Source organism: Carcharhinus amblyrhynchos, chromosome 19, assembly GCF_965287045.1.
Source record: "Carcharhinus amblyrhynchos chromosome 19, sCarAmb.v2.hapA, whole genome shotgun sequence".
Taxonomy (NCBI): domain Eukaryota; kingdom Metazoa; phylum Chordata; class Chondrichthyes; order Carcharhiniformes; family Carcharhinidae; genus Carcharhinus; species Carcharhinus amblyrhynchos.
In genome coordinates this window covers 48,482,565-48,506,980 of record NC_137342.1, presented here as the reverse complement: position 1 = coordinate 48,506,980, position 24,416 = coordinate 48,482,565, and the positions used below count along the sequence as shown (strand labels likewise).

Sequence of the window (24,416 nt, the reverse complement as noted above, 5' to 3'; positions counted from 1 at the left end):
TGCAGCCCTTTTTAAACAAAGTTAGGCCGCACTTGGAATTTAGCATTCTGGTTGCCACACTACCAAAAGGATGTGGAGGCTCTGGAGAAGGTACAGAAAAGCTTTACCAGGATGTTGCCTGGCATGGAGGACATTAGCTATGAGGAAAGGTTGAGGAAACTTGGTTTGTTCTCACTGGAACGATGGAGGTTGAGGGGCGACCTGATAGAAGTCGCCAAGATTATGAGAGGCATGGACATAGTGGACAGTCAGAAGCTTTTTTCCAGGGTGGAAGAGTCAACTCCTAGGGGGCACAGGTTTAAGGTGCGAGGGGCAAGGTTTAAAAGAGATGTATGAGGCAGGTTTTTACACAGAGGGTGGTGGATGCCTGGAACTTGCCGCTGGGGGAAATAGTGGAAGCAGATACAATTGTGAATTTTAAGGAGTGCCTTGACAAATACATGAACAGGATGGGAATGGAGGGATATGGTCCCCTGAAGAGTAGAGGGTTTTAGTTCAGTTGGGCAGCATGGTCGGTGCAGGCTTGGAGGGCCGAAGGGCCTGTTCCTGTGCTGTAATTTTCTTTGTTCTTTGACATATTTTCATTGCTTCATATAAGGCATGGTACCAAATATGAATTTATTTGTATGTAGTAAAGCGACCTTATCACTAGCTGCGAAGCACTTTCATAATTGCATTATTATAATTGTAATTATATTCATAATTGGATATTTTCCCAATCTGTCAGCGCTGAGATCAGTGCACGCGCAATAGCCCTGCACTGCTGGCCTCACCATTGCCCACAACCCCCACATCGCTGGCCCTCCAACATACCCCCACCATGACTCAATTTCTTGCCCCCCCGAACATGTCTGGGCGAGCCTCGACACCACCACCCACCCCCGCCACCCCTTCTCCCCCACGACCGACAGGCCAGTTTCTGGCGCGGAGCTGAAAATGCCGGAAATCCAGCTGCCAGGGACACCCGGAGGTTGTGGCGCCCAGCAGGGAGCCCATGAAACGGCCTCCGCTCGAGCCTCTCAGCCCACTGTGTTACAAAAGCACCGCGGTGGGCTGGGAGAACCACCCCTCTGGCCTTACTTTTTTGTTTCTGTCTTCACAGAGGAGGACGTGAATAATTTGCCGGGTGTTAGCGATAGAAAGGTGATAGGAGTGGAGGGCCTGAATGACATTATTGTTACTAGGGAGGCGGTGCTCGACAGACTGGAGGGGCTGATTGTGGACAAGTCCCCAGGACCGGATGGAATGCATCCGAGGGTTCTGAAAGAAATGGCGGAGGTGATAGTGGATGCCTTGGTGATTATTTTCCAAACGTCGCTGGATTCCGGGGAAGTGCCAGAAGATTGGAAAACGGCTAATGTTACGCTGTTGTTTAAGAAGGGTGGCAGGCAAAAGGCAGGGAATTATAGGCCAGTTAGTTTAACGTCTGTTGTAGGTAAAATGTTAGAATCCGTCATCAAGGAGGAAATAGCGAGGCATCTTGAGGGGAATTGCTTGATAGAGCAGATGCAGCACGGTTTCGTTAAGGGGAAGTCGTGTCTGACAAATTTATTGGAGTTCTATGAGGATGTGTCTAGGGCGGTGGATAGAGGAGAGCCGGTGGATGTGGTCTTTCTTGATTTTCAGAAGGCATTTGACAAGGTACCTCACAAGAGGTTATTGCAGAAGGTAAGGGGGCATGGAGTTGGGGGTAGGGTGTTAGCGTGGATAGAGGATTGGTTGTCAAATAGGAGGCAGAGAGTGGGGGTCAATGGGTGCTATTTGGATTGGCGGATGGTGACTAGTGGAGTGCCCCAGGGGTCGGTGCTGGGGCCTCAGCTTTTTACCATTTACATAGATGATCTGGAGGAGGGAACCAAGTGTATGGTGTTGAAATTTGCTGATGACACTAAGATTGGGGGAACGGCAAATTGCGCAGAGGGTGTGGAGAGTTTGCAGAAGGATCTAGATAGGCTGGGCGAATGGGCCAGGAACTGGCAAATGGAATTTAATGTTGGCAAGTGCGAGGTGGTCCACTTTGGTAGGAAGAATGGTAGGAAGGACTATTACTTACGTGGCGAAAAACTGCAGCATGCGACGGTGCAGAGGGACCTCAGGGTCCTTGTGCATGAGTCGCAAAAACCCAGCTTGCAGGTGCAGCATGTGGTCAGGAAGGCGAATGGGATGCTGGCCTTCATAGCAAGGGGGATTGAATATAAAAGTAGGGAGGTCTTGCTGCAGCTGTATAGGGCATTGGTGAGGCCGCAGCTGGAGTACTGTGTGCAGTTTTGGTCGCCGCACTTGCGCAAGGATATTTTGGCCTTGGAGGGAGTGCAGAGGAGGTTTACTAAGCTGATATCGGAGTTGAGGGGGTTGAGCTATGAGGAGAGGCTGAATAAACTAGGCTTGTACTCGTTAGAGTTTAGAAGAATGAGGGGAGATCTCATTGAGACATATAAGATGATGAATGGGATGGATAGGATAGAGGTGGAGAGGCTCTTCCCGCTCAGAAAGGATAGTAGGACTAGGGGGCACAGCCTCAAGATAAAGGGGGGGGCGGTTTAGAACGGAGTTGAGGAGGAACTTCTTCACTCAAAGGGTGGTGAATCTCTGGAATTCTCTGCCCGTTGAAGTGGTGGAGGCTGCCTCGCTAAATATTTTTAAGACGCGGGTTGATGGGTTTTTGATAAGAGAGGGGATTAAGGGTTATGGGGAGAGGGCGGGAATGTGGAACTGAGCCACAACAGATCAGCCATGATCTTATTGAATGGCGGGGCAGGCTCGAAGGGCTAGATGGCCTACTCCTGCTCCTATTTCTTATGTTCTTATGTTCTTATGCTCTTACAATGTGATGAACTGTTTCACCGCCAGCGACTAATATTTTTTCAAGAGTAATCATTTGCTTTCTAAGCTTGCATAGTCGTCATTTTGTGGACAGCAAGATCTCACAAACAGCAAATTAGACAAATGTTCAGTGCTTGTTGGAGGATGCATATTGTCCCGAATATTAGAATAACCGCCTCATGAAATAGTCTAAGAGAGTGAAACAAGAAAACAAAATTGTTAACACGTGATTCAAAAAAATTCACCTCTGTCATTGCAATACTCGTTCAGCACTGCACTGAAGTGTAAGCCCGGATACCCTGCTCAAAATCCTGCATTTAGCTTTTTTAAAATTCATTTTATGGGATGTGGGCTTCGCTGGCTGGACCCAGCATTTATTGCCCATCCCTAATTGCCCTCCACTTCAGACAGCCATTGAGAAATGCTGTGGCTCTGGAGTCACGTGTAGGCCAGATCAGGTAAGGACGGCAGATTTCCTTCCCTAAAGGACATTAGTGATCCAGATGCATTTTTCTGACAATCGATAATGGTCATTAGTAGATTCTTAATTCCAGGTATTTTTTATTGAATTCAGATTCCACCATCTGCTGTGGCAGGATTCGAACCCGGGAACCCAGAGCATTACCTTGGTTCTCTGGATTCTAGTCTAGTTACAACACCGCTGCAGCACCGCCTCCCCTTGAACCCACAAGCAATTTCAGTGATGCCAACAAAAGCCTCAGCCCCAAACTACCCTCATGGGTAAATTGAGCCAAAGGGGAAAATGCAAAGACAGAATAACATTCAGCGCATTCATAAAGCATTTCAGTTACAGAGTTTGTATCCAGCCACTCATTTATTCAACACAGTTCATTGCAAATAAGGTCAAGGACAATATTTACAGAACGAGCTTCACAAACATACTGAACTGATATTGCCAAGTACATCTGTGGTCAGATCGGAAGTGTACTCACTGGGAGACGCAGCAGCATTTTTGGAGAAGCTACAATCAGCGGTTTACGGAAATTTCGAACCATCTGCCGGCGCAGGAGGTGAAAGTATTGTGCTGGTGTAGTTGGATGTACAATGAACATGTTTACATTATCTCCATCAACTCCCTCTTCCTTGCTGTCACACATCTGTCGGAGAAAAGGAAGCTAGTGACAAGATAGTTGTCTATTGCATTAGCTGTCCAACATCTGCTGTTTTGAAGCGATAAGTGAGAAAAAAAAAACCTCTGCCTGTTTACTAAACTAAAAAGAGGTAAGACCTTGGATTGTAAGAGCAGCTTTCATGACTTCAGGATGCCCCAAAGTACTTTATAGTAAATGGACCACTTTTGAGATGTCGGCACTGGAACAGCCAATTTATATTTCCAATTTTGGGCACAGAAAGGATACATCTGGGGCTGCGCTGCAAATTTACAAAAATAGTATTGGTGTTTCAAGGGTCAAATTATGATTATAAGTCGCATAATCTTGGCTTGCGTTATCTGGATTATATAAGATTGAGTGATAATCCAATGTTGATAGCATTTCAGAGTTTCCCTGAGTGATGCCCTCTCCTCTGGGGAGGAGAAAATGAAGCACAAATACTTCAGGATTGAAATGAGGAACAATATTTCACACAAAACCATTGGGGAAATCTGAACCTCTTTCTCCCCGAAAGTCTATGGAAGTCAGGATAACCCAAACGAGGAAAGGTTTTGGTTCAGGGTAAAAAGGGATATGGAGTAAGGGCTGGTAAATGAAGTTGAGATGTGGATCTAACCTCACAGCAGAACAGGCTCCATGAGCTAATTTGCTTCTGGGTCTGATTGTGAATCAACTATTTTATTCCCCTCTATAAAATAATCAATTAATGATCAGAGCCATTTTTCTATCTGGCTGTCAGCCTTCTCCAAATCGCTTCCAAAGCAGGAATATCGTACCTTAACCTCTTGGATGTTCAACAATGCATGCCCCATGCAGACCAACCTCTGTAGATTGATTAACGTCCTATTTTAATGGCTGATTTAAGGAGTAGCTAGAGTACGTTGCGGCAAAAATGTGGCTTACCTGCAGGAAACGCTCTAAACGACAGGAGGAGTGTTCAGGGCCTGCACCATCATAGCCATGAGGTAAGAGAATAACCATTCCACTCTGCAGCAACCACTTTGCCTCACCTGCCAGACATATAGCATTTAGTGGGGACACTAAAGTTGGACAGTTTCAATAGATTTGCAACAATTACTGCTGCCCCAAGAATGTATCCCTCGTAAGTGACATAAATGGAGCAAATTTCACATATTCACTCTCTAAACTATTGAACAGAAAGGGAACCTAGCAATCAATAACTGGCATCTTATCAGAGGGTTTGTTATTTCCTATGGATCGAGATAACCCGACCCTTTACCCCCACGGAGCAGCCAGGAATTTATAAACTAGCAATCTAAAAGCAAAACTCCACAGGTAATTAAATCTCTAATTCTTTCAAAGTGAACCTTCCAGGAGATTCTGGGTTACCCTCAATGCCACCACCCAATAAAAGAATTCTTAACAAAAAAAGGGACATTTTCTCAAAAAAAAGTTTATTTACTAGTCACAAGTAACGCTTCCATTAACACTGCAATGAAGTTACTGTGAAATTCCCCTCGTCGCCACATTCGGGCGCCTCTTTGGGTCAATGCACCTAATCAGCAAGTTTTCAGAATGTGGGAGGAAACCAGGACACCCGGAGAAAACCCACGCAGACACGGGGAAAACATGCAGACTCCACACAGACCCAAGGCCGGAATTGAACCTGGGTCCCTGGCGCTGTGAAGCAGCAGTGCCACTGTGCCACCCATAATTAAGTCTCGAGGAGATTCTGAGTTACCCCCAATGCCACCAACCAATAAAAGAATTCTTAACAAAAAAAGGGATACCTTCTCAAAAGGAAAGAGGGGCGGAACTAAAAAAAACATACAAAAGATATGAAACTTAAATTTCCTCAGTGCTTACTACACAGGCCAATGTCCACCAGTTGTGTAAAGGCAGACACTATGTATTGCTTCTCCAAGGTGGACAAGATTATGAAAGAGACACAGCAGCCAAAGTGACCTGTCTCTTGTAAATGGCTGTCGTTACCAGGCCCAGGAACCATAGAGGGTCTTCCAACTTGTCCACTCCCTTTCACACTGGATGGCCAAAAATCAGGAGCTGGATGGAACTACAGCCCTTCAAATAATGAAGCAAGAATTATTAGTCTCCAAGGGGCAGCGTGATGGCACAGTGGTTAGCACTGCTGTCTCACAAGACCAGGGACCTGGGTTCAATTCCAGCCTCGGGTCACTGTGCGGAATCTGCATGTTCTCCCTGGGTCTGTGTGGGTTTCCTCTGGGTGCTCCAGTTTCATCCAACAATCCAAAGATCGTAGACGTGCGGGTTAGGTTGACTGGCTATGCTAAATTGACCCTAGTGTTAGGGGGATTTGCAGGGTAAATATGTGGGGTCAAGGGCATAGGACATGGGTGGGATTGTGGTCGGTGCAGATTTGATGGGCTGAATGGTCTCCTTCTGCATTGTAGGGATTCTATGAATAATATTCTCAGATTCATTCTATTTACAACAATTTGGCTTTGTGGAATGAATAAAGGAGAGGCTGGATTAAAACACAGTACCCCTTTCATCGGAAACAGGTTTCTTCAAAGCAGTCACTGACAAGAAAGGAGGATTAAGGTGGAATATAGCTCACGGAATATTGCATTGTTACATGATAATGGTATCCCCATCTTTCAACAAACTAAAACCATTGGACATATGCAAACATCATTCAAATCAAGCTGATCAAGACTTGCCTCACAAAAGTTTTAAAATATTGAGCTGATCTCTACAACTGTCCGCTTATTTCTGACTCTGATTTCCTGTTTGTTTTCCCACTGTGTCCCTTCTCGGACGCTCGCGCAGTCATTTCTGTATCTGCCTCCAATTTCTTCTTGATCTTTTTTCCTGCTTCTGAAAGTTTTTTCCTCCTCCACCACCTCTGTCTTTTGCTCATCTCCCAATTTTTCAGTATGTCTCTGTCATAGAGGTTTACGATGTGGGTATGCCGGCGTTGGACTGGCGTAAACACAGTAAAAAGTCTGACAACACCAGGTTTTAGTCCAACCTATTTATTTGATAATATTCTCACTAGCTTTCGAGGGGACAGCCTCTTCGTCAGGTGAATGGAGAGTTCTGGCCTCAGACAGAGCATATAAAGCACAGACAGTTTAGAGATTACTGATTAAAATGCGAATCCTTACACCTAACCTGCTGTTCAAGACCTGAAGTGGTCAGCCACTTCAGGTCTTGAACAGCAGGTTAGGTGTAAGGATTCGCATTTTAATCAGTAATCTCTAAACTGTCTGTGCTTTATATGCTCTGTCTGAGGCCAGAACTCTCCATTCACCTGACGAAGAGGCTGTCCCCTCGAAAGCTAGTGAGTATTATCAAATAAATAGGTTGGACTAAAACCTGGTGTTGTCAGACTTTTTATAGAGGTTTACAGCATGGAAGCAAGTCCTTCGGCCCAACTTGTCCACGCCACCCTCTCTTTTAACCACTATGCTATTCCCAATTGCCCACATTTGGCCCATATCCCTCTATACCCATCGTACCCATGTAACTATCTAAATGCTTTTTAAAAGATATAATTGTACCCACCTCTACAACTACCTCTGGTAGCTTGTTCCAGACACTCACCACTCTTTGTGTGAAAAAATTACCCCGATGGACCTTTTTGTACTTCTCCCCCTCACTTTAAACCTACGCTGTCTAGTTTTAGACTCTCTACCTTGGGAAAAGATGTTGAGTATCTAGCTGATCTACGCCCCTCATTATTTTATAGACTTTTATAAGGTAACCCCGAAGCTTCCTACACTCCAGGGAAAAAGTCCCAGTCTATCCAGCCTGTCCTTATAACTCAAACCATCAAATCCCGGCAGCATCTTAGTAAATCTTTTCTACACTCTTTGACACGTGATCTAGTTCTGATTTGGTCAATTAGTGCTCAAAATGGCAGCTAGCACGTACTACATCAAACATGAGAACTGAGAGATTAACAAAGGGCATTCAAGCAGATGCAACACCTATTGATGAAAAAGGTATGACTGAAATGGAAAATGTCCTATCCACAGCATTCCATGTAGAAATATCCAGGCAAACTGACCAATCTGCCCTGCAGGATACTTTGTTTAAAAAGCTCACCTGCAGTGATAAATGTGTCAAATATAATTTGAGCACCGTTGAAAAAGTCCCCAAACTGGGCTTCCCATATTGGGAGCAACTTTGGGCTTTCAATACTCATCCCGTACTCAAAGCCCAGCACTGCTTCTTCAGACAACGGACTGTTGCAGACCTAACACAAAGAAGATACAGCACATTAATTTTTGTAATATATTACAACAGGTTTTTAGTTTTGATTTGAAAAATAGTTAACATGTATTTTCTCCACTATTATAATTAAAAAAGGATTTTCAGCTCGATTGTGGGATGTAGAATCCCTACAGTGCAGAAGGAGGCCATTCGGCCCATCGAGTCTGTACCGACCACAATCCCACCCAGGCCCTATCCCCACAACCCCATGCATTTACCCTGCTAATCCCCCTGTCACTAGGGTCAATTCAGCATGGCCAATCCATCTAACCCGCACATCTTTGGACTGTGGGACGAAACCGGAGCACCCGGAGGAAACCCACGCAGACATGGGGATAATGTGCAAACTCCACACAGACAGACAGTGACCCAAGGCAGGAATTGAACCTGATACCCTGGCGCTGTGAGGCAGAGGTGCTAATCACTGTGCCACCATGCTGCCCTGTACGGGTACTGCAATAGATAGTACAGCAGAACACAGCATAACAGTTACAGTTTTTACCTCAACGGATTCCTGATCTTAGTAGAGTGTGATTTATTTCAGAGAATTAGGTAGAAAGGGAATAGGCAGGCACGCGTCACTTTTTCTGTCCCTCCTAGCTATTTAGGATTGCTGCATGTGTAAGTCACTTCCTTAGGGTGGGATTTTTTAACCCCCCCCCCCCCCCCCATCTGTTTCTCAGCAGCAGAGGTGGCTTGCTATTAGCCACTGGCAGGACCTTCCGATCCCACTGATGTCTCTGGTGTTTTACAGGGAAGCAACCACCGGAGGCGGTGGGTCACTTTTTGGCAGGACTGGAAGATCCTGCCGGCAGGAAGGGCTGGAAAATCCCACCCTTAATCTGTCACGGGATGTGAACACCACTGACCGGGCTAGCTCTTATTGCCCATTCACCAATTGCCCTAAAGAAGTTGGTGGTAGGCAACTTTCTTGAAGTGCTACAAGTCCACCAAAATGTCAGTGAATCCAAAGTGCTGGAATTCCAGGTCTTTGGTCCTGCAACAGTGAAGGAAAGGATGTATTGTTCCAAATCCGGATGGTGTGTGGTTTGGAATAAAGATGTTTTTCCTCCAACTGTCAAAGTAATGGCTGGAATTCTTCACAGCAACTCTCTGAAACAAAACTTCATCAACAACACATTAACTGGCTCAGCAACAAAAAAGCTTAAAATCTCATCTTTTACCTCAAAAAATCCCTTTTGTTCTGGGTTCATGTGGTTGAGGGGGATGTAAGTGTCACTTGTTTCCTGGCAGACGACCATCGCATGTCGTTGACTGAAGGTGCCCCGACCAACATCCTGTCCACTTATACGCACATTAAAATCTTCGCAAAACAAAAAATTCACATTTTACACATTTACCGTTTGGCAAAAATATTTAACAGCTTTAGCTTGTTACGAAAGGAACAGTTAAATTAAAAGCAAATCGGTTTAAAAATTACAAGCCTAGTTGTCAGTAACAGCTTTAATTGAATCTGCAATAATAAACTGGTAAATAAAGCGAATGGTTCGAGGTCTTGGGGCCAAATCAATTTATTTTCAAACTTTAAATTTCCATCAATCGCAATATTTTCCTTAAATGTGTGGAATTAGCTGAGTCTTGCTGAATTACAGTTTGTAGAATATCTGCGGTCTTTACTGTATCTGAAACAAAATACTATCCTTCTGTGTGAACCCAGATAATGACGGCACAGTGGTACAGTGGTTAGCACTGCTGCCTCACAGTACCAGGGATCCAGGTTCAATTCCAGCCTTGGGGGGTCATTGTCTGTGTGGAGTTTGCATGTTCTCCCCGTGTCTGCGTGGGTTTCCACTGGGTGTTCCGGTTTCCTCCCACAGTCCAAAGATAAAGAACAAAGAACAACACAGCACGGGAAACAGGCCCTTCGGCCCAACGAGCCTGCGCCGCTATTTTAACATTGTGAGTTCCCTCTTCCACCCATGACTCTTGTCTACGCTTAAGGCACTCCACATTGGAAACCAGATTGAGGGGAGACTAATTTAGGGACAATTTGTTACACCAATTAGCCTAAGAGCACATCTTTGGGGTGTGGGAGGAAACCGGAGCACCCAGAGGAAACCCACGCAAGCACAGGGAGAATGCGCAAACTCCCACAGACACTGGCCCAAATCCATGTATCTGCACAGCAAACAGTGATAGTCACTGAGCTGTCGTGTTGCCCGTCAGTTGGTCCAGTTTAAGTGTACACTAACGACGTGAAGATGTGCTAGTTAGGTTGATTGGCCATGCTAAATTGCCCCTTAGTGTCGGGGACTGGTTAGGGTAAATGCAAAGGGTTATGGGAATAGGGTTCGGATGGGATCGTGGTCAGTGTGAACTCAATGGGCCAAAAGGCCTCCATGTGCACCATATGGTTCTATGAAAATGTCAGCAGAACATTGTAGTTACCCTAAGTAGTGCTTTTACCTGACATTCACATACTTACCAGCGATTGTTAGTGAGCAGCAATCAGGCTAAAGAACCCTGGCTGCCTCCCTCTGTAATTCAAGGACAGCAGCCAATTTGAGTGCCTCATCCAATGTTAGCCTTGTGAAGGAGTTATCTCGATTCGAGATTTCTAAAAACTAAACATTGTTTGCGAGTAGATTGCATACCAGCGTTCAGGCACTATTCACATAGTATTTTGTAACGACCCCCTCAAATTGCAACCATTTTGTTTTTAGTTTGTGTTGTCGGACTTATTGGCCCAGAACTGATAGCCAGAGTGAGCCTAATGCAGTCAATGGCTAAAATATATTCCTCACCTTGATGTACTTATTATAACTGGACATTTCAGTCCCAATTAATCGCTTTCAAAATGATTACCTTGACAAAGTAAAGTTCCAATAGCCAGTGCTTCTGCCGTAGACCAGTCCAATTTGGTGCCCTCTTCCAGTTTTTGCAATCTAGCCTAAACAGATATAAAGAAGCGTAAGTGGGCTACGTTTATTGAAAGCTTATTCCACCACCTTCAGGTCCTGCAGCTCCACTTGTTAAATGACTATTGTGATGTGTTCTGCAGAGAATACTGACATTGATACTTTCATTAGGTGTCTTTCCTTTTCGAAACGGATTTGGTCTGAGCTCAGTTGCAGATCATTTCCTCCGAGTCAAATCAATGTAGGCTTAAATTCCACTCAAGAAACTTCAGCACAATAACTTAGGTTGCCACTTTGATGCAACACTGAGGGGGATTCAACAGTGTTGGGAGGTGCAGTCTTTCAGGTGAGATGTTAAACTCACGTTCCCCCATCTCCCAACACCAACAACTTTCATTTACATAGCACATTTAACATTGCAATGCAGTCCAAGGTGTTTCACAAGAATGACAGCAATAAAAACATTGACAATTTTTGATACCGATTCTTTTAATGAAATACCTGGCCAGGTGATCAAAAGTTCAATCATTGAGGTGGGTTAGAAGGAGCATCTTAAAAAAAGAACTTCACAGAAGCCCTACAATGCAGAAGGAGGCCATTCAGCCCATCGTGACAGCACTGACAATAATCCCACCCAAGCCTTATCCCTGTACCCTCACATATTTACTCCACAAGTCCTGCATCCCGGTACACTGAAAGGCAATTTAGCCAATGCACCTAATCCGCACATCTTTGGATTATGGGAGGAAACCGGGGCACCCGGAGGAAACCCCCACAGACACAGGGAGAATGTGCAAACTCCACACAGCGACCCAAGCCAGGAATCAAACCCAGGTCCCAGGAGTTGTGAGGCAGCAGTGCTAACCACTATGCCACCCACAAGGGTTTAAGGAGGGAATTCAAGAGATCAAGGGCCTAGTCAGGTGAAAGCATGCCCTCCAACGCTGAAGTAATTAAAATTGGGAAATCTCTAGAGTCCAGAATTCCAGGAGTGCAGGAACTTTGGAGTAACCGCAGGGTTCAAAGAGGTTACAGAGATAGGAAGGGACAAGGCCAAAGAGCAATTTGAAAATCAGGATAAGGATTTTAAAATGGAAGTATGCTCTGATGGAGAACAAGTGAAGGTTAGGAAGCATTGGAGTGAATGAGATTTGGAGGGAGTTAAAAGTTGGATTTTGGATGAACACAGGTTAAAATAGAATGGAGGACGGAAGGCTATCTCAATGTGTCAGCAAGTGCACGCTGTGACAATTACATTGTTAAGCTAATTGCTTTATTCAAGACAAGTAATGGTTATTGGCTGAACCTCCAAAACAGTATAAATGAACATTACAGGAACAGTTGCAGTGGGGATTTTATGTGGAGTTTGTCTTTCTCCTGAGTTGGGTGCAGAATAAACTTGCTGCAGATAAAATACAAGCTGCTGTATTATTCCTCTATCATAGACTAACATTCAATATTAACTGATTGGCCAGGAGGGACAAAGGTCCAGGTAAGGATTTCATCGACAAAGTGAATGATCAAGATTTTATGGGAAGAACAGAAGGAAATTATTATATCTAAATTTAGTTCTCCCTTTGTCCAGAGTTCTGCTCAGTTGTAGTCAAACGAGGTACTAGGTTCCAACAGTAAAGGGAGAGCTTACAAATCAAAACAGTACACATAGTATACAAAGCATTGGACAATGCCCAGGGTGGATAACTGTGGGCAGTCCTGGTCCAGGAATGACAGGGAGAACATGTGCTCCCCTAAGAGTGACAATTAGAGGAGTAAACTTGAGCAATCACGGAAGAAAGACCATAAGACCATAAGACATGGAACAGAATTAGGCCACTTGGCCCATCGAGTCTGTTCCAACATTCAATCGCAGCTGATATTTTTCTCATCCCCATAACCTCTGATCCCCTTACTAATCGATAACCTATCTATCTCTGTCTTAAAGACATTCAATGATCTGGCCTCCACAGCCTTCTGAGGCAAAGAGTTCCACAAATTCACCACTCTGACTGAAGAAATTCCTCCTCATCTCTGTTGTAAAGGATTGTCCATTAGCCTAAGGCTGTGCCTTTGATTCTAGTTTTTCCTACAAGTGGAAACATCCTGTCTACATCCACTCTATCCAGGCCTTGCAGTATCCTGTAAGTTTCAATAAGATCCCCCCCTCATCCTTCTAAACTCCAATGAATACAGACCCAGAGTCCTCAACTGTTCCTCATATGACAAGCTCTTCATTCCAGGGATCATTCTTGTGAATCTCCTCTGGATCTTTTCCAAGGCCAGCACACCTCTCCTTAGAAATGGGGCCCAAAACTGCTTACAATACTCTAAATGGGGTCAGATCAAAGTCTTAGGCAGCCTCAGAAGTACATCCCTGCTCTTGTATTCTAGCCCTTTCAACATGAATGCTAACATTGCATTTGCCTTCTTAACTGCTGACTGAACCTGCACGTTAACCTTAAGGTTACATAAATTCCTCTTATTACGGTTGATCAAGTTGCCATGGCCATGTTAAAAGAGAATTGTTTACTATGGCAACAAGTTCAAAAGTTGCAAATTAGGAAATCTAAAACACAGAATTGAAAATCTGTTGCAACATTTTCATCCTAAAAGGGAAAAAGTTAATGATTAGACAATTACCACAATGGCATGATTCTCATTGGTAAGGTGCAGAATGTTATAGCTATTTTCTTAAACACCAATTATGCACAGGGATAATGGGGAGAAGGATCAGACAACTTTCCAACAGTACATCCCACAATCTAACATCAGACCAGAACCAAGAATTAGCTCAAATCCAATATAAGAAAGAGGTTCCAGTAATACAGTGTAAACAGACTGTGACAACGGAATTTTATGAAAATGCATTCATAAAAATTAGCAATGAAAACTATATTGTGTTTGACAAGGTGCCTTAGCTAGTCATTCCAGCAAATAGTTGGCATAAATGAGTCCTTTTCTGACTGCCAGCCAGTGACTAGTGGCATATTGCAAGGATCTGTGCTAGGGCCCCAACTGTTCACATTATATATTAGTGACTTGGACGAGGGAACTGAATGTATTATCTCCAAATCTGCAGATGATACAAAGTTGGGCGGGAGGGTGAACTGTGAGGGGGATGCAGAGATGCTTCAGCCTGATTTGGACAGGCTGTGTGTGGCCATCTGCATGGTAGATGCAGTATAATGTGGATAAATGTGAGGTTATCCAGTTTTGTAGCAATAATAGTAAGACCGATTATTATTTGAATGGGTATAAACTGAAAGAGGTGGATACTCAGCGAGACCTTGGTGTCCTCATGCATCAGTCATTGAAAGTAAGCACGCAGGTACAGCAAGCAGTAAAGAAGCCAAATGGTATGTTGGCCTTTAAAGTGAAAGGATTTGAGTATAGGAATAGTGATATATTACTGCAATTGTACAGGGCATTGGTGAGGCCACACCTTAAGTATTGTGTGCGCTTTTGGTGTCTTTATCTCGGGAAGGATGTCCTTGCTATAGACGGAGTGCAATGAAGATTTACCAGGCTGATTTGTGAGAAGGCAGGTCTGTCATATGAGGTGAGACTAAGTCAGTTAGGATTGTATTCATTGGAGTTTAGAAGAGTAAGAGGGAATCTCATAGAAACTTTTAAGATTCTAACAAGATTAGGCAGGATAGATTCAGAAAAAATGTTTCCAATGATAGGGGAGTCCAGAATTGAAGATAAAGGGTAAACCTTTTAGAATTGAGACAAGGAGAAATTTCTTCACCCAAAGAGTGGTGGATGTGTGGAATTCACTATCACAGAAAGTAGTTGAGGCCAAACCATTGGGCGATTTCAAGAAGAAATTAGATATAGCTCTTGGGGCTAAAGGGATCAAGGGATATGGGGGAAAGGCAGGATCAGGATATTGAATTTGATGATTAGCCATAATCAAAATGAATGGTGGAGAAGGCTTGAAGGGCCAAATGGCCTATCCTTGCTTCTAGTTTCTATGTTTCATCTATTAGTTTAGAATCAATGTGTGCCTTAATAAGTGAAGTGCCTGAAACCTACCTGTACGTGTGTCTTCATCAGGTGATTGTGTGTGATTATTTCTGGAGGAACCTCCACGGACCTGGCTCCCACATACTTGAGCAGGTCAACGGGCATTCCAGTGTCCCACGTACTGATCCTGACTGTCGGCTCCACCAAGCCACTCCAGTGGGCCTGGAGGTTTGGAGCCATCGGGCAAAACGAAGTCACGTTTGCCAAATGCTCATTTAATTTAGAATAATAAGAGGTCTTAATGTTGGAAACTTCCTGCTCAGTCAAGAGGCCATCTGCTACCAAATGCTCTGCATACAAGTCCGGAATACTTTTACGGGATCTGTGGAAACCAGAAGGAGAAGTAAATTTACATAACATGGCGTATTCTGAACAAAATTAGTACAAACTTGTGTTTGCTGATGTGAGAATGGAGATTAGAGCCAAAACAAAGCCCACAATTGCACTCTCCCGATAATATCTATTCCATGTTTGTTTCCCAGAACGGAATGGGTTGGGAAAGACTGCTTGCCTGTTGTTATCTGTTTCCTATTGGAATGTCTGTCTTCCCTGGCCTCCAGATTCTCTGTGTTTAGTTGAGTGCGATACATCTCTATGGGGAGATGGTGTGTGTACTTTGGGGTAGACAGAGAGGATTCTGCTTGTCTTTACTTCTCGGTAATTTCACTTGGAGGCCTGCCAGTGGGTTTTCTTGATGTATCAGGTAAGTGTCACTGTTTATCATAGAATGAGGCCATTTGGCCCATCAAGTCTGCACCAATCACTATCCCACCCAGTCCCTATTCCTGTAGCCCCACTTATTTGCCCTGCTAATCTCCTCACGCTAAGGTCAATTAAGCATGGCCAATTAACCTAACCCCCACGTCTTTGGACTGTAGGAGGAAACTGGAGCACCCGAAGGAAACCCACGCAGACACGAGGAGAATGTGCAAACTCCACATAGGCAGTGACCCCAGGCTGGGGATTGGACCTGGGTCCCTGGCGCTGTGAGGCAGCAGCGCTAACCACTGTGCCACCCATAAATGACACGGCTCTCTCTGTATTGGAGACCAAGGTCCCACTGGGTGACCACTTTGCTGAATGCAAGTCCAGTCCACAAGTGGGACCCTGAGCTTTCAGTCACTTGTCACATTAATTTTCCATCCCACATCAACACTGACCCTCATTGTCAGCTCCTACATTGTTTCAGTGAATTCAAGGGAATTTTGAGAAATCAAAGCTCAGCGATTGATTAGGTAATTTACATCTTTCTAGATCCAACATGGAGTTCAACAATTCCAGATCATATCAGCTGTCCCCTTGTTCATGGATAGCAAGTGCTCATTATGGTTCCACTTGCATTTACTCCACCTCTTGATCCATCTTTGTTTTTTCACCTACTCTATTATCACCTCCTTTTGTGCATTACTTTATCATCTCACCATTTAATCTCGTCTGCCTTCCAGCCCATTACAGACCTTCCCTTTTTGTCTTTACTCGTCCACCCCTCTTCTTTCTCTCACTGGCTCTGAATTTGCTTATAATCTCTTACTGTTTCTAGTGCTGATAAGTCATCAGTCTGAAGCATGAACTGTTTCTCTGTCTCTCCGCAAGATGCTGTCTGACCTGCTGAGTGTTTTTATTCCAGGTTTCCAGCATCTGCAATATTTTGCTTTCATTACAAGCTAAATCAATGCATTTTAGTAAATGAAAGTTTAGTATTTACTGTAGATATTTCCCAGTTATATTGCCTGAGGGTTTTGCTGTCTCTCTGGTAGTTAATTTCTGAAACAAAGTCATACATGCGCATATAATACATTACTTGGTGCTTAGGATGCATTCATCTATAAAAAGTCATAATGTATAACTGTTATATCTAGACCCCACCCCAGAGTTCTTGATATCAACCACATTGATAGAAGGGTAGGAAAGAACAGAGGATCATCTCTGGAACCCAGGTCATTGCTCTGCATGTCTTGGAGCATTGTTACGTTTGATTTGCTCTTACATGTGATTCCCATCCTATCATTACTACACGTCAAACAAACACACATGGGGAGGCGATGGCCTAGTGGTATTATTGCTAGATTGTTAATCCAGAAACTCAACTAATGTTCTGGGGACTTGAGTTCGAATCCTGCCACTGTAGATGGTGGAATTTGAATTTAACGAAAAATATCTGCAATTAAGAATCTACTGATGACCATGGAACCATTGTCGATTGTCAGAAAGACCCATCTGGTTCACTAATGTCCTTTAGGGAAGGAAATCTGCCGTCCTTACCTGGTCTGGCCTACATGTGATTCCAGAGCCACAGCAATGTGGCTGACTCTCAAATGCCCTTGAGCAACTGGGGTTGGGCAATAAATAAATACGGCCAGCCAGCGATGCCCACGTCCCATGAATGGATAAAAAAAATGAATCAGAAAGTAAATGGGCAAATTATACGTGCAGAAAATCACAGGCCTACCACTCTGCAATGTGTGCACAACATATTTGAGGCAGTATATCACACTGCAAATTATTAATTTTTTTATCTGTTTCTACTTTAAATTCTTTCTGTTCAGGAACATTTCCTATTTGTTAAGAAGGTCCTATTCCGCTATTTAGAGAGTCTGGTCGCACAGTGGGTAGCATCCCTATCTTTGGGTCACAAATTCTGGGCTCGAGTCCCAATCCAGGACTTGGTGGCCAATGGAAAGTGTGTGCGTAGCACGATGACAGGTGGTAAATAGCAAGCAAGTTTCCTGGTAAACCACTGCAGTACTTTATTTCTGGAGGAACCTCCACAGACTTGGCTCCCACATATCCAAAGTTCTCTTAGGGCATGGTACCCAAATGTTCTAGTACCTTCTTCGTCATGGGTATATATTTCTTAAAATTGTACATCTAAAATCAATTGCTGGAAAATATCAAGATGGAGCAGAAATAAAGCAAGAAGGTTTGCGAGCTAATTCAATGTACTTCCATTATTTGGTCTTCCCCAGAAATATTCAACATGACCTTCGGGGCTTGAGGCTCTACAGGAAGTGACAGAAGTGTTTAGAATCTCTTAACCTATTTTGTAACCCATGTTGTTTGAGACACATTTTAGTATTCAAGTTTTGTGAAAGGGAATGAATGAATTTATTAAATTTCTATGAGGAAATAAAAAGCAATGTGGATGAAGGGGACCTTGTCGATGTGAGCGTACTTAGATTTCCAAAAGGCATTTGATAAGATGCCACATCAAAGGTTACCGCAAAATAAGTGCTCAGGTGTACAGGGTAATATGTATTCGCTTGAATAAATTATTGGATCTCTGAGAGTAAGTAGTGAATGGGTTGGAAAGCAGGAATTGGTTGAGTGGCATGTGGAAAGTGATATAGGAAGGTTAAGTGACTGAGCAAAAATTGGCAGATAAGGAGATACTGTGAGAAGTGCGAACTTGTCCACTTTGGCAGAAAGGACAGAAAAACAGTACATTATTTAAATGGAGGAAGGTTCTAGAGCGCTGGGATCTGGATGCCCTTGCGCATGAATCACAAAATGTTCTTTTGTGGGTACAGCAAGTGATTAGGAAGTCAACTGAAATGTTGATGTTCATTGCCAGAGGAATGGGATATAGAAGTAGGGATGTTATATCTCAGCTGTCCATTGGTTTGATGGAACCACTTCAGGAGTACTGTGTACAGTTTTGGTCTCCTTATTTGAAAAAAGATATAATTGCATTTGAAGTATTTCAAAGAAGTTTCACTCAACTAATTCCTGAGGTGAAGAGCTTATGTTATGGAGAAAGGTTGAAACAGGTGGACCTGTACGCTCTGGCGTTTAGAAGAATGAGATCATCTAATCCTGTGGGACTTAATGGGTGGATACCAAGAAGATGTTTCCTCTTGCGAGACACAGTTTAAAAGTATGAGGCTTCCCTTATAAGTCAGGGATGAGGAGAATATTTGTCTCTCATGGATTGTTTGCGTGTGAAATTCACTTCTCCAGAGGGCAACGGGGCCATTGAATACATTCTAGGCTGAGTTATACAGATTTTTGATAGACAAGGAGATCAGACAGGAAAGTGGGGGTGAAGCCACAATCAGATCAGCCATGATATTATCGAATAGTGGAGCAAGGGCTGAATGGCCTGCTCATGCTCCCAAGTCCTGTGTTCCAATGCTTATTGCCTTGTACATAGGAACAGGAGGAGGCCATTAAGCTTCTCAAACTTGTTCCAACATTTCATAACATCAAGGCTGATCCATTACCTAATGTCCCTTTACCCATAGCCAATCTCTGGTTCACAAAATCAATTGCAGCTTTAAAATAAATTGTTGCTATATTAAAATCAACTGCCATTTGCAGCGGAGAGATCTTCTCCCACCCTCTTGGTATATAGATGTTTCCAAATTTCTCTCCCGAAATAATCTAATTCCAATTGGTTTTTTTTTAATTACATGCCCTTTCACCCTGGACTCCCAAACCATCAGAAATGGTTTACTTCTATCTGTTCTATCCCTATTTGTTCGCCGTAATATCTTGAGAGCTTTACCCTTCGAAATTCCAAGGAATACAACTTTAGTTTGCATAATCACTTCTTGTAATTTAACCCTTGGGAGTCCAATTATCATTCTGGTAAATCTACACTGTGTTCCCTTCAAAGGTCATTACATCCTTCTTCCGTTGCCCCAAACTGTTTACAATGCATTAGTAGTGGTTTAATCATGAATTCCAACTAAGTACAGTCTGAGCATTGCAATGTAACTATGATGGTATCTTTAATAGCATGGCAACCCTCAGGTGATGTCAAGTCACTACAAGCTTTGTTAGGGACAAATGGTATTTACTGATACAGAGAAATCAGGGACAGGGGTTTGCAGTCCTAGGCTGCCTTGCCTTATAAGCTTACTGCTTGGCTCCCCAATATATTTTGCCCGTGAGGAGCTTCCTCCAGCTTTGGGGGGGGTGATCATTCGCTCTCAGTTCCCATGTTTGCATGGATATCCTCTGGGTGCTCCGGTTTTCTCCCACAGTCCGAAAGACGTGCTGGTTAGGTGCATTGGCCATGCTAAATTCTCCCTCAGTGTACCCCAACTGGTGCCGGAGTGTGGCGACTAGGGGATTTTCATTGTAACTTCATTGCCATGTTAATGTAAGCCTACTTGTGACATTAATAAATAAACTTTAAACTTTTAAAAGAACCACCGTTACTGTGGACATGCTAACATGATAGCTTCATTGTTTACATTGGATTATTGAACAGAACCTGTGACCTTTGCGTCGATTTTAATATATTGGATCATAATTAACAGATGGAAGCAAACAAAAAGGCCAATCTTGCCACTTACAGTGGAAGATCCCACTCAAAATATTAACCATTGTCTTTCAGATTTGAATTGACCTGCTGTGTTTTTCCAACATTTTCCATGTTTACTTCAGTTTTGACAGTTTTTCTTTCGATATATTTTAGACACAATGACTATTCATGCTTGACTGATGGGGAAGAGCTTAGCGATTAAAACGTATCGAGAAGAACTCCTATCTTTACTGCACCTGATGATTTTGTACATGGCGGGGTTTGTGAAGGTCGGATCATCCAGTTCATTGTGGCCCCACTGCCTGTAACAGAGCAAGTCTACGATTACGTCCTTTCGGAATTGCCGCTGGTAATCGACTGCCAGCCGCGTGGCTCGAATCACTTCTTCCGCATCATCACCGTTCACGTGAATCACGGCACAATGAACCATCTTACCTGGAATTAAGACCAAAAAAAAATGCTGTTTTCAAACAAAATCTTTGAAACAGAAAGGAAGCATATTCTGGCTGCACATCTGTAAGAGGAATTTTCTGATGGTGTTCTCCTGGGGTGCTCTGTACTTGTTGAACCTCACTCAACCAAGACATGGAAAGACAGTATAAAGAACCAAAAAGAATTTCTTTGCTAATGCATGCATCAGGAGAGAGAGACACAGTCAATGAGGGTTGACTGTCCTCTCTGACCTAATATTGCCCGGTAAAATTACTATGTTATTCTGAACATTTCAATATCCTGCCTAGTCTAGTCAGTCAGACCAGGGGGCCCAATCACAATATTCAACATTATTATCTTAGCCAATAACGTTCCACCTGTCAACAGGAATAGGAGCTTATTAGCTTATTGCCCAAGTAGGTTCCTTCCCTTTACCTAGGAAACCCATCCCACACCCTTACCAGTAACCAAGGCCATTATTGACTTCTGTGATTTTTAACTGGGGTGAAAAGAGCCACTCTTTCGCTGGAACTTGGGCCTTTTTTTCAGCTTGAGAGACTGCTCCAGCCTTGCGACCCACGACCGAATCCACTCCCTTACACACGAGCTCTGTGATTAAGCTTGTCTCTTGCATATCCAAAAACAGGTAACAGAAGCTGCTTTTCTGTGCTCCATTGTATTAACAAGGCACACAATACATATATATTGAAAATACAGTTTAAGCTTATAGTACTTGGTTATTTGGTTAATTTAGTTATGCAGTTTATAATACCTTTGCAGTTTATGATATCTTTGTACATTTTGTTCCAGGCACATTGTGAATTCTCACTATATAAATACAATTACCTTAACCGAGTCTACTTATTAAGGTAAAACTAAAATGAAGAGCCTGATACTAGAGTTCTATACTACCCCCCATCAACACCGTTACGATAATCAGTTGAACAATCCTCTTAGTCACAAAGAGTAGAGGTGCCAGCGTTGGACTGGGATGGGCACAGTAAGAAGTCTCACAAGACCAGGGCAGCGCTCCGAAAGCTCGTGCTTCCAAATAAACCTGTTGGATTTTAACTGGTGTTGTGAGACTTCTTAGAAAAAGGATCTCAAGGGAAATGTCTTTGCCACACAAGAATGTATTCATTTTATCAATCTTGCCACAAGGAAACACAGAGTTAGTGGTTTTGGAAATCAGGAGTTGCTGCACTTATGTAGAATAAACGTTAACCAGAACCAGTGTGTTCTGGTTAATATTTATCCTTCAAATCAATATCACAAAACAGGATATCTGGGCATTAACACATTACTGCTTGCAGGGGTTTGCTGTGTTCAAACTGACTGTCGTGTCTCTTACATTGCAGCAGGGCCACACTTTAACAATAATTCATTGGCTCTTTCTCCCAGGGTTTTGGAAGTTCTGCTGATTCACTGAAAGCAAGGCTTCTTGCCTTCCTGGAAAATAAAATCTGCTGTTGGTGGCTTGACCACAGTCTACCTGGGATTCTGAGAAGCTGTTCTGACTTCAAGCTGTTCTGGGTGTGTCAAGGGGACTATTAGAATTATAAAACTAAGAGTTTTTAATTCCCCAACCAAAGGACTCAATTCAGTATCATGTGAGCATTAGACTTGCTGTGTTGAACTTATTGTTGATGGGGAGTTTTTGTTTGATTGGAACACCTTAAATATATCTGTTAAGGGTAATATATTATCGTGGTTGTTTTGGGTTTCTTTGTAATTGATAAAAGTTACTGCTAATTTTCTTTGCATACATGTTAACTATATTCTAATTAAACTTTGTTTGAAAAGAGCTCCCTACTGGGTCATTTGAATGACACCTGAAGTGAAACATATCATGTTTATCCTAGACAAATTCAAGATGCAAAACTTATGATCCAGGAGGACTTCATAAAACACTTTGGAGTTTCTGACCTCAAGCATACTATAGCAAAATGTTGCCAAGGACCAAGTCAGAGAATTCACTATTCAAGTTTAACATTTGTGAACCATATTCATATGGATCAAGAACAGACCATCACCTAAACTTTCCTCATCAGTTTATATCTGGGTTAAAGATTAAAATCTTGCTTCTTTGAAGATGTTTCAATTGCCACTGTGAGTATGAATGCGCTTACCAACGTCGCTGTTGTATAGTGAGGATTTGCCTCTCTCAGAGGGAGTGGTGTAGCCCAGTTGATTGTTGACTATCAGGTGAATGCTTCCGCCAACTCTGTAGTGGGGGAGGTTCGAGAGAGTGAAGGTTTCAGCAACGATTCCTTGCCCTGGAAAAGAAGCGTCACCGTGCACCTGCGATCAATGGAATGGGGAAGGACAAAGGGAGAGAGAGCCCATCACTTTCAAAACAGCTACACAAGCGACAGGTATGATTTATTTAGCTTTAAAGCATCAAAGATTCAGCATATAGATTTCTGGACGATCTCTGAACTGATAAGCATGAAATGTTTGTACAAATTGTACAAGTTCAAATTTTAATTGGGCACAATGGATTGTTTCATCATCTTTTGTTACGGACATTAAACCATCCACACCCATTCAAGTTGGCTTTAAAGAATTCAAGCAATAATTTAAATAATAACAGGGACTTTCCTCAGTGTCCTGACCAACATGTCCCCTGTAAACAAAACAGCACTGATAACGACGAAGGACGAGCCTTTGATGTCGTCTATATGGATTTCGGTAGGACGTTTGACGGGGTCCCTCATGGTGGGTTGGTGGAAAAGGTTGAGGCTCATGGGATATGTGGCCAGGTGTCTGGATGGGTTGAGAACTGGCTTGCAAAGAGGAGACGGAGAGTGGTAGTGGAGGGGTCCTTTTCTAGCTGGAGGTCTGTCACTAGTGGTGTGCATGATGTGGGTATGCCGGCATTGGACTGGCGTCAGATTTTTTACTAGTGGTGTGCCGTGGGGCTCAGTACTGGGACCTCTTCTCTTTGTAATGTATATAGATGACATGGAGGAGGCAGTGGGTGGTGTGATCAGCGGATTTGCTGATGACACCAGGATGGCTGGATTGGCGGGCAGTGAGGAGCAGTGTCTGGCAATACAACGGGATATTGATAGGCTGGTATATTGGGCAGATACATGGCAGATGGAGCTTAATCCGGATAGATGTGAGGTGATGCATTTTGGCCGAAATAATGTAGGGAGGAGTTATGTGATAAAAGGTAAGCCCATAAGGAGTATAGAATCGCAGCGAGACCTGGGGGTGCAAGTGCACAAGTCTTTGAAGGTGGCAGTACAAGTGGAGAGGGTTGTGAAGAAAGCCTATGGTATGTTAGCCTTTTTAGGAAGGGGTATAGAATATAGGAGCTGGAGTCTAATGTTGCAGTTGTATAGAACGTTGGTTGGGCCGCATTTGGAGTACTGCGTCCGGTTCTGGTTGCCTTACTACCGGAAGGACGTGGAGACTCTGGAGAGAGCGCAGAGGAGGTTTGCCGGGATGTTGCCTGGTATGGAGGGACTGGGTTATGAGGAAAGATTGAACAGATTGGGGCTGTTTTCCCTTGAAAGACGGCGACTAAGGGGGGATCTAATAGAGGTATATAAGATTATGGAGGGTATAGATAGAGTAAACAGAGGTAAGCTATTTCCTATGTTAGAGACACACAGGACGAGGGGC

The 24,416-nt window shown here is 43.4% G+C and overlaps 1 protein-coding gene across 1 annotated transcript in view; it reads right to left on the bottom strand.

Moving 5' to 3' along the window:
• Positions 1 to 24,416, bottom strand: part of dhtkd1 (dehydrogenase E1 and transketolase domain containing 1) — a 58,148-nt gene that overhangs the window by 12,574 nt on the left and 21,158 nt on the right. Inside the window, exons 6-13 of the mRNA XM_080207743.1 lie at positions 22,913 to 23,084; positions 20,588 to 20,786; positions 15,092 to 15,404; positions 11,004 to 11,088; positions 9,362 to 9,501; positions 8,010 to 8,160; positions 4,860 to 4,966; positions 3,777 to 3,941 (exon numbers count right to left, since the gene is read on the bottom strand). Coding sequence (XP_080063869.1) covers positions 3,777 to 3,941; positions 4,860 to 4,966; positions 8,010 to 8,160; positions 9,362 to 9,501; positions 11,004 to 11,088; positions 15,092 to 15,404; positions 20,588 to 20,786; positions 22,913 to 23,084 — 1,332 coding nt within the window. The remainder of the gene's footprint in view (positions 1 to 3,776; positions 3,942 to 4,859; positions 4,967 to 8,009; positions 8,161 to 9,361; positions 9,502 to 11,003; positions 11,089 to 15,091; positions 15,405 to 20,587; positions 20,787 to 22,912; positions 23,085 to 24,416) is intronic.